At 35.8% G+C, this 11026-nt stretch overlaps 1 protein-coding gene across 1 annotated transcript in view; it reads right to left on the bottom strand.

The window, feature by feature from the left end:
* The window catches only part of LOC146748059 (serine/threonine-protein phosphatase 5-like), a 28580-nt gene that overhangs the window by 2618 nt on the left and 14936 nt on the right, over positions 1-11026 (bottom strand). Inside the window, exons 6-11 of the mRNA XM_085508089.1 lie at positions 9070-9234; positions 7194-7299; positions 6401-6543; positions 4461-4548; positions 1142-1361; positions 616-694 (exon numbers count right to left, since the gene is read on the bottom strand). Of these exons, the coding sequence (XP_085364215.1) occupies positions 616-694; positions 1142-1361; positions 4461-4548; positions 6401-6543; positions 7194-7299; positions 9070-9234 (801 nt within the window). The remainder of the gene's footprint in view (positions 1-615; positions 695-1141; positions 1362-4460; positions 4549-6400; positions 6544-7193; positions 7300-9069; positions 9235-11026) is intronic.

Here is an 11026-nt window from a genome sequence, read left to right as displayed (position 1 = left end):
CTGTGAATAAAAACAAAACAATATTATAGTTATTAAGCTTATCAGAGTCGGGTTACAGATAAAACTTGGTTTATTGAGGTGACTCAAATGTACTCAATAAGAAATGCTAGGATGCACTTGGTCTTGATGACCATTTAGTGCCTGGTCATATGAATAGAACAACCTGACAAGTGTAACCATGCTTGTTAAAAGATATGATCTGTGTCAAGCAAAATCATATTCTATTTCACACCATGGCTCAAATTGCTTTAAGATGCCTCAGAATACAGCAACACATCTGATCTGCATTCTATGGTACTCACCAACTCAAGACATTTTTATTGAAAGTAGTAGAGTGCAGTAAATGAGTAGCCTTGTGTTCATTATACAGTTATCAAAATGATGGTCAATGCTCCCAGGTGATAATGTGCTTTGATTCTGGCCTACACATTGTATTATTACGCAAATTACCATACATGACATGACTTATTATAACCATAACAATGCTTCAATCATTTTCATAATTTCATGCAGTAATAGAGCAATTAATTCCAATACATATAATTATTTTCCACTATATAGATACATTTTACGTTCATTCTGCCTGTAAAAAGATTTAAAATGAAATATACTCACCACAGCATCATATGTTGTAAATTTGGGTTTTAAATCTGATGTCATAGTGATAAACGCACCTTTGTTCCCCATCTGGTCACTATAAAAGTGTACAAAGTGTAAAGGTTTTTATTACAGTACATTTATCATGAGTAACAGTGACATAAAGCCATGTAATATTTTGTCATATTACACCCCTGTTGACCTCACTAGCCACCTCCTGAAATGCTGAAACAGCTAATATGATCAAACTGAATGTTCTCATGCATTCACCCTTCTCTAATTTTTCAACACATTGAATTTGTTTTCTTCACTTCGCAATCTGGGTTAGAAATTGTAAGCAAACGGCTGAACATTTAAGTAAAAAGTACTTCTGTTTTAACCTACTGAGATACAATGAGAAACTATTTTCACAGGGACCTTAAACAGTGGTCACAGGTGTCATGTACAGGTACTATGATTTAATTTGTTACTGTTCTGGCATGGAACAAAGCCTCCGAGATAGCAAGATACCTAATACATTGTGATTTTCATAATTGAGGCTTACCAGTAATTAGGTGCTGAAAAGACTGTTATACATTTGCCATCATGTGCCAGTTCATAGCCGTCTGATTTCACTTCATGGCTGCGAACTATGTAGTTTAAATTGTTAAGATCTAAAAATTTCTTTGTGACATCGGGACCAAACATGACACCCACACCTCTTTTACTTGGTGCTCTACCCCACTGAGGTTGTGGGTCTGACCACAGAAGCTCGCACATAATTCCTATAAGAATAAAATATAGGGAAATATACACAATGAGAAACACTTGTATGTGCGAGATTGTCCATTCTAAAAGTTTACAAACAATCATAAAAGTTAGAGACCTTGATAGTCCTTGTTAAAAATTTCAAACCTTAATGTTTGATATGTTGTTTCTATACAAATTTTGACAGCTGACCACTGGACTTGAAATGTTGGAAAGACGCACACTAACTTGGATATGTTAACAAAACATTAGTAGGCATAGAAGTAAAATGCAATGTACTACCTAAAACGACCATAGTGTCAAAATAGCTTTGCTGCCTTAGTAGATTGTATTCCTGTGGATATCCATGTATGTATGGGGGTCTAAAAACTAACTCTGCGACGCGATTGTGCGACTCGCTGAAAGTCGATTATTGCACTCTGCGACAGGATCGCAGTGTCACTCTGCGAAGAGCACGATTCCTATTGGTTGGTGGGTCGAACAGCGCGAATCCCAATGGTTGATGTTCACCGCATGCCATGGTAAAAATGGTACGCTAAAAAAAAGTGTGTAAACACTATGTACCGCCGACATGCCGCACTGGTGATCGGCAAGCACATGGAAGACAAATTGTGGGACCAAACAAACGACACATGGTTTACGGTGATTAAACACATCACACTGCTGGCTAGAAAAGTTAAATAGTGTAACGTGCACGTTGGTGTTGACTGCCTATTTACGGTGTAACGTTATTGCCATCTTGGAGTTGTAAGGTTTCGTCCCGACGACTATGCTCATTAGCACAGGCGGCAGCTTCAAAGCGAGTAGAACGCGAAGTACTTTTCACGCGTTCTGCAACGAATGTTGTACGTCTGCATCAAGGAAAATAATTTGCATGCAGTGAAAAAAAATCATTCACAATGTGCAACGTTTTGCCATGACAGCAGTTGTTTGCAATCGTCTGCTTTCGTTTAGATCATAACTGGACTCCAAACTTGTGGCTTACGGTCGATTAGCTGGTATTTTAACCATCAGAAATGAAATACTTTGTAACAGTTGTGAAAAGTAAACAAAAACGACGTTGCTTTGTGGTATGAATGTAATTATTTTTGTATCATAATTTTCGAAGTCAGTATTACTGAAAATTATGGTTTATTTTTTTAAATGAACGCCAAATTTTGGTGGTCCATATTGATCTTAATGTAGCGGGAAGGGAAATTTTCTTTTTTTTCTTGATTTTTAAATAATTGATAAAACGGTTACTTTGTACCTTGATTCATCATCCCAGCTTTTCAAAATTTCGGAAAGATCAGTGCTCAAACGCTAACACTACTACCGTTTCGTTAATATTTGCATAATGTTTATAACATGTATTGTATACTACCGGTAATACTCTGTTGTTGACGATTCTGATAGAACGGGTGACAAGCTTCCTGTCGCAAACAAGGCATATTAATCTAACGTCCATTGTCAGCATTATTATCAGTCAAGACTTCGTCTGAGAAATTGTTTTATTTTCTAAGTCTATATTCTATTTTAATAACACCATCTTACTAACGCAATGACGATAAAAAGCAAGAACGGACAGACGAGGCAAAGAAAAATCTGCAACTCAGGGTCATATTTACTAATTTAGACTTGCCTGCAGCCTGTTGTGATTCCGATGAAAAATTACAGGACTTTCGCGTTCACCCCTCGTTTACGCAATTTATATTTATTTCTCAATTTTTCATTGGAATCGCAACAGATTGCAAGCACGTATAGGTCATATTATGACCAACCTCGCGAGTGGTTCGAAGGGAACGATTAGGCTGAAATATTTGCATCAACTACTTAACCGATGACGACACCGATACGTGAGACCGTTGAGGGCCGGTGATCAGACGAGGAAGTGAGTACAGGAAATCTGTTGCTGGTCGACATCGGCCAAATAAACAAAGCCATCGTTTCCGTTTATGCACCCATCTAATTTTCCGTTGACACTGCCATTTTAGTTTTCTATCTTCAGCAGTTGTTTCAATCCATTCACACAGCTTTACGTTACGTTTTTTCTCTCTTAATATTCTTAATAAAATGATATTGATTGCCTAGAAACAGTTTGATCCGCTATACGCTTTATTTAAGAATTCAAAGTGATGAATATAGTCATAATAAATTATACTTGCTAATGACAAAAAAAGGTGAAAACTGGTGAACCTGATGAAACGTACTTCGCGCTCTACTCGCTTTAAAGCTGCCGCCTATGCTAATGAGCATAGTTGCGAACGAAGCCTTACAACTTCAAGATGGCGTTAATGTTACCAGCTCCCTGATGTTACACTGTAATAAGGCAGCCAACACCAACGTGCATGTGTTTTGTAACCCCTCTCATCCCCTCCGGGGGATGTTATATATGTTAATAAATCAATGTTAAATACTTGCTGATTACTGAACCGTGCGGCATGTCGTCGGTAAATACTAGTTTACCATAGTTCGCGAGCAGTCGGCGAAATAACCATTTAAAACTGAACATTTCTATAAGACATGCTGTGTACCCTTACATCGACCGACCATTGGGATTCACGCTGTTCGACTCACCAACCAATAGGAATCGTGATCTTCGCAGAGTGACACTGTGATCCTTTCGCAGAGTGCAATAATCGACATTCGGCGAGTCGCACAATCGCGCCGCAGAGTTAGTTTTTAGACCCCCATACATACCTCGGATATCTAAAAGTTAGTATATGCCATATCACAACCATAGCCATATTTATGGTTGTTGCAATCATTATATATTTCTAGGTTTACAGAAATGTAGGTACCTACATATCAAGTATCAGAGCAATTGGGCTGGTATTTTTCAAAAAGAAGTCGAAACTACATTATTTTACCAAAAATTGCATTTACTGTAACCAGTAAATTAAAACATGATTTATTTTGACTTCAGACATACCTTTATCATTTATGCAAGTGAATGTGCTACTAATACAGAAAATTATGATAATTGCAATTCATAATAATACAATTAAAAGTGTTGACCTAAATCATGGAATTCAGGACATTAAATTGGCAAAACTGACTACTAGTGTTATCCAAACTTAGTTGTCCATATCCTGTACACAGTGCATCATTTAGTAAGAATAAATTGTCATAATCACCTGATTCTGGTGGTTGTCTATTCCTTTCTATTTTTCTTATATCATCCAATGTGACATCATCGCGGCTAAACAGACCACCATGCATTATCTGAAATATCAGACAATGTTTATACAACTATGTGCCTCAATCTTTGCCAGAACCAAAGTACCAATCTCATTGAAGAGATACAGTAGTAGAAAATATTTTGAGATAGTGTGAAGTGATTTTTCATTTATTTAGGAAGTACTTGGCACTATACCTGGAGGTGTTAACAGAATAAACATAACAATACTTTTGAATTAACAGTACATGTAATTACCAGTAGTCAAAATCTACTGATGTTAATGTTAAAAATGGAAGCAAAAATGTAATTGTATCTCCTATACTAGTGCAAAACAAATCCTGGCTGACATAATTACATGTAAGAGATGACAGTGAAACTTCACTAAGGCAGTACAACACAAACACAGTTGGTGTTACTCAAAATTGCACATTACAATTCAAAGCCTTGTTCTGGTCACAAACTACCACACTGTTTGAGAGTGCATAAATTTGCCTACACACATTTGTATTTTGTAAACAATGAAAAATAGTTTTTGGTTTGGCTTTATTCATGCATGTGGAAAGATTATAAATGTCAAATTACAGTTATGGGCATGATACAGCTCCCTCTAGTGGCAGCTGGTAGAAACATGGCCTTTGACAGTCAGTAACCAAGCACACGATAACTTGGTAGACTACATAATATTTTGTTGGTAGAAACACTGCCTTTGACAGTCAGTAACCAAGCACACGATAACTTGGTAGACTACATAATATTTTGTTGGTAGAAACACTGCGTTTGACAGTTAGTAACCAAGCACACGATTACTTGGTAGACTACATAATATTTTGTTGGTAGAAACACTGCCTATGACAGTCAATAACCAAGCACACGATAACTTGGTAGACTACATAATATTTTGTTGGTAGAAACACTGCCTATGACAGTCAGTAACCAAGCACACGATTACTTGGTAGACTACATAATATTTTGTTGGTAGAAACACTGCTTATGACAGTCAATAACCAAGCACACGATAACTTGGTAGACTACATAATATTTTGTTGGTAGAAACACTGCCTATGACAGTCAATAACCAAGCACACGATTACTTGGTAGAAACACTGCCTATGACAGTCAGTAACCAAGCACACAATTACTTGGTAGACTACATAATATTTTGTTGGTAGAAACACTGCCTATGACAGTCAGTAACCAAGCACACAATTACTTGGTAGACTACATAATATTTTGTTGGTAGAAACACTGCCTATGACAGTCAGTAACCAAGCACACAATTACTTGGTAGACTACATAATATTTTGTTGGTAGAAACACTGCCTATGACAGTCAGTAACCAAGCACACGATAACTTGGTAGACTACGTAATATTTTGTTGGTAGAAACACTGCCTATGACAGTTAATAACCAAGCACACAATAACTTGGTAGACTACATAATATTTTGTTGGTAGAAACACTGCCTATGACAGTCAGTAACCAAGCACACGATAACTTGGTAGACTACATAATATTTTGTTGGTAGAAACACTGCCTATGACAGTCAGTAACCAAGCACACAATAACTTGGTAGACTACATAATATTTTGTTGGTAGAAACACTGCCTATGACAGTCAGTAACCAAGCACACGATAACTTGGTAGACTACGTAATATTTTGTTGGTAGAAACACTGCCTATGACAGTTAATAACCAAGCACACAATAACTTGGTAGACTACATAATATTTTGTTGGTAGAAACACTGCCTATGACAGTCAGTAACCAAGCACACAATAACTTGGTAGACTACATAATATTTTGTAACTTACAAGACCTTAACGCATCACAGGCAGACATTATTGATAATCACAACCAATTTAACATATGTGTGAGAATGATTTGGTGGCAATACTCACCAGTATCCTATTATTGATACAGTGTGCTAAAGGTAACCAGTTATAAACTTCTGTAAAAAGATCTGCCATCTGGGATGTATATTTTGCTTTAACTTCACCAAAGAAACCGTACATTTGATTCATTGTCTCACTCTCATGATTTCCTGATAAAAACAGCGAAAATTAACTTTATAAACCTGTACTGTATACTCTATAATTGCTATGGAAACCTATTTGATATTAAACATTATTATACATCTGTCACCATAAGTTACAGCATGCCGTAAATTTGTAGTATTTTACAGGGTATTTTCATCCTACCGAATATGGAATGATTACACGCATAAGCGTCCTCTAATAATAAAAACAAACATGGCTGCCAACGGGGTTTGACCAGACTCCACACAAAGATTCTGTTCTAAACTTTTTGTATTTCGGCATTCCCATGGTGTATCAAAGATACACGTATAAGGAAAAACGTATAATAATATGCGTGTTGGTGGATACTTCAGCTGTACTGTGTTCGTGCATACTTTGAGGTAATAACCTTATATTGATTACAATGTAATGCATATATTTACAGAAACACCTCACCGCCATGGCTACTTTGTGCATCCAATTTCATCCATTGTAAAAAATCAATGAGTTTATCAACACAAATCAGGCGCATGCATGTGTGACAGCAACTGTACTTTAAATAGTTTACAAGTTACTATCTACTACTTTTTTTAAAGAACACAGAGTTAATTAAAAGTGGTTAATTTAGATGTCTAAGCTCTGGCTACTGTTATCGATGATACATGTTTGTACTTACCTCTGGACATGTGAAAGTGCTCTGGATATAGAAGTTTAAATCCAAACAATGTAAGTATACATTCTACTGAAAAAGAGCCCCTGTCCACAAAGTCACCGTTGAATAACTAAAGTACAGTGCTGTTAAGAACAATGAATATGGATAAACACACCAGTAGTTGACTGCAGTGGCATTTCAGAACATACATGCATTACACAACCATCAGAGCACAAACCTAAACACTAGTACTACTGGTTAAATTTCAGAACACAAATCTAAACACTAGTACTACTGGTTAAATTTCAGAACACAAACCTAAACACTAGTACGACTGGTTAAGTTTCAGAATACAAACCTAAACACTAGTACTACTGGTTAAATTTCAGAACACAAACCTAAACACAAGTACTACTGGTTAAATTTCAGAACACAAACCTAAACACTAGTACTACTGGTTAAATTTCAGAACACAAACCTAAACACTAGTACTACTGGTTACATTTCAGAACACAAACCTAAACACTAGTACTACTGGTTACATTTCAGAACACAAACCTAAACACTAGTACTACTGGTTAAATTTTAGAACAAAAACCTAAACACAAGTACTACTGATTACATTTCAGAACACAAACCTAAACACTAGTACTATTGGTTAAGTTTCAGAACACAAACCTAACCACTAGTACTACTGGTGGTTAAGATTCAGAACACAAACCTAACCACTAGTACTACTGGTTAAATTTCAGAACACAAACCTAAACACTAGTACTACTGGTTAAATTTCAGAACACAAACCTAAACACTAGTACTACTGGTTAAATTTCAGAACACAAACCTAAACACTAGTACTACTGGTTAAATTTCAGAACACAAACCTAAACACTAGTACTGCTAGTTACATTTCAGAACACAAACCTAAACACTAGTACTGCTTGTTACATTTCAGAACACAAACCTAAACACTAGTACTACTGGTTAAATTTCAGAACACAAACCTAAACACTAGTACTGCTGGTTAAATTTTAGAACACAAACCTAAACACTAGTACTGCTAGTTACATTTCAGAATACAAACCTAAACACTAGTACTACTGGTTAAATTTCAGAACACAAACCTAAACACTAGTACTGCTGGTTAAATTTTAGAACACAAACCTAAACACTAGTACTGCTGGTTACATTTCAGAATACAAACCTAAACACTAGTACTACTGGTTAAATTTCAGAACACAAACCTAAACACTAGTACTGCTAGTTAAATTTCAGAACACAAACCTAAACACTAGTACTGCTAGTTACATTTCAGAACACAAACCTAAACACTAGTACTGCTAGTTACATTTCAGAACACAAACCTAAACACTAGTACTGCTAGTTACATTTCAGAACACAAACCTAAACACTAGTACTGCTTGTTACATTTCAGAACACAAACCTAAACATTAGTACTGCTTATTACATTTCAGAACACAAACCTAAACACTAGTACTGCTTGTTACATTTCAGAACACAAACCTAAACACTAGTACTGCTAGTTACATTTCAGAACACAAACCTAAACACTAGTACTGCTAGTTACATTTCAGAACACAAACCTAAACACTAGTACTGCTTATTACATTTCAGAACACAAACCTAAACACTAGTACTACTGGTTAAATTTCTGAACACAAACCTAAACACTAGTACTACTGGTTAAATTTCAGAACACAAACCTAAACACTAGTACTACTGGTTAAATTTCAGAACACATACCTAAACACTAGTACTGCTTGTTACATTTCAGAACACAAACCTAAACATTTCTGCTAAACAACATTGCTATTCAGTAATGTTTACTAAGAACATATAATCAGGGCTAGGAGAAAACATTAACAACTAATACAAAGGATACATAAGGATTGTCCAAAGATGGTAGACCATTAAGTTCAAATATATTAAGAAGATCATAATATTGACCATGTATATCACCACATATTGTAAATTTGCCATCCTTTGGTACCGTGATATCAGTTAACGATGGAGCTTCTACAAACAATTTTTTAATCTGCACTAAAATCTGTGAAAAGAAAACGAAAATTAATATTTCTTCTATACATGTACTTCATTAATGAACATTCAATGTGTACTTATATATTAATTTAAAAGAAACAAGTCATTGTCAATGATATAGTCCCTATTTGTATAATAGACATGAGATATGATGTATTTGTGAAGTTTAAACTTGATTGTTCCAGGCATGAATGAGATATGACTCTGTGGAATGGCATTTGTTTAAACAAGACGATCGCCGGTCAGCCATTTTTCATTTGATGGTGACAAAAATGCATGTACATTTTTCTGTTGTGATGTCTTATACATGTGTGATTGGTCCAGGCAATTTGAATATATTGACCAGGAACTGCATTCTTTAAAACAAAATGGCCATCAGTTGGCCATTTTGAACCCTATAGAGTACATTAAGATTAACACAATCTGTCCATGCATGACCGAGATCCAGTTTCAAAATAGTAAAATGTGTGATTTTGATGCATTTAGAATCTACCTAGAATCTACGCAACATTCCATTGCTATATGCCACTCTACTAATGCCTAGAATCTACACAGGATTCCATTTCTATATGCCACTCTACTAATGCCTAGAATATATGCAGCATTCCATTGCTATATGCCACTTTACTAATGCCTAGAATCTATGCAGGATTCCATCACTATATGCCACTCTACTAATGCCTAGAATCTACACAGCATTCCATTGCTATATGCCACTCTACTACTAATGCCTAGAATCTACGCAGCAGTCCATTGCTATATGCCACTCTACTAATGCCTAGAATCTATGCAGGATTCCATCACTATATGCCACTCTACTAATGCCTAGAATCTACACAGCATTCCATTGCTATATGCCACTCTACTACTAATGCCTAGAATCTACGCAGCAGTCCATTGCTATATGCCACTCTACTAATGCCTAGAATCTATGCAGGATTCCATCACTATATGCCACTCTACTAATGCCTAGAATCTTTGCAGCATCCCATTGCTATATGCCCAGTGTTCTCCCCAGAAAAATGTATCAGAGTGGCGGCTAATTTGCATATAATTTACATATCATTAGCATTTGTCTGAAGATAAAGAAAACAATAATGACAGGCTTGCATGGATGAAAATGTGTCTTTATTTTTTAACAAATTTATGTAGAAGATTAAATGAATCTGCTGCTGTGTGATTTCTATGTAATGTTGATTCTTCGGACTTTCATGGAAGCCCAGTGATCTGCAGCTTTTGAGAACGCCGTGATTTTCTTTGCTTCCCACTTCTATTAAATGACATGGCCTTCTTGTGCATCTCCGAGTGTGCGTGTTTATCGATAGCATATTTCGTAATAGTTATACATGGCATAGAATTCCATACCAAAGAACTATTTCTGGATGTTTTTAAGTTGAATTTTCCACATATGTGTCACAGCATTCCTAAAAGATAAGAAATAGGAGCGAATCAATACTTGTATTTAAAAAATATCGTCACGATCAACACGAAAATAAACAAATTGCCGCCATTTTGAAAAGTCGCTAAACTTAAAAATTGCCACGATAAACTTTACCCAACTATTTCAAAACACAATACTAGTATTAGTTACTTTGATAAATCGTAGCCAACAATTTTTGAACTTCCAGAAAGAAGGTCGTTTCCAAAAAAATGTTTCGACGATCGGCAAAAAATGAAGCCATACAAAAATTTACTAAACTAGGTCAAAACTCGCTTCCAAGTAAAACGCTACAAATAAATACTTTTTTTACCTTTGCCATCGGATGTTTCTCTCAGCCACGTATATTTTGTTGTCCATT

This window comes from Saccoglossus kowalevskii, chromosome 2 (genome assembly GCF_978046115.1).
Source record: "Saccoglossus kowalevskii chromosome 2, keSacKowa6.1, whole genome shotgun sequence".
NCBI classification, from domain to species: Eukaryota; Metazoa; Hemichordata; class Enteropneusta; family Harrimaniidae; genus Saccoglossus; species Saccoglossus kowalevskii.
This window is presented reverse-complemented; position numbering and strand designations above follow the sequence as displayed.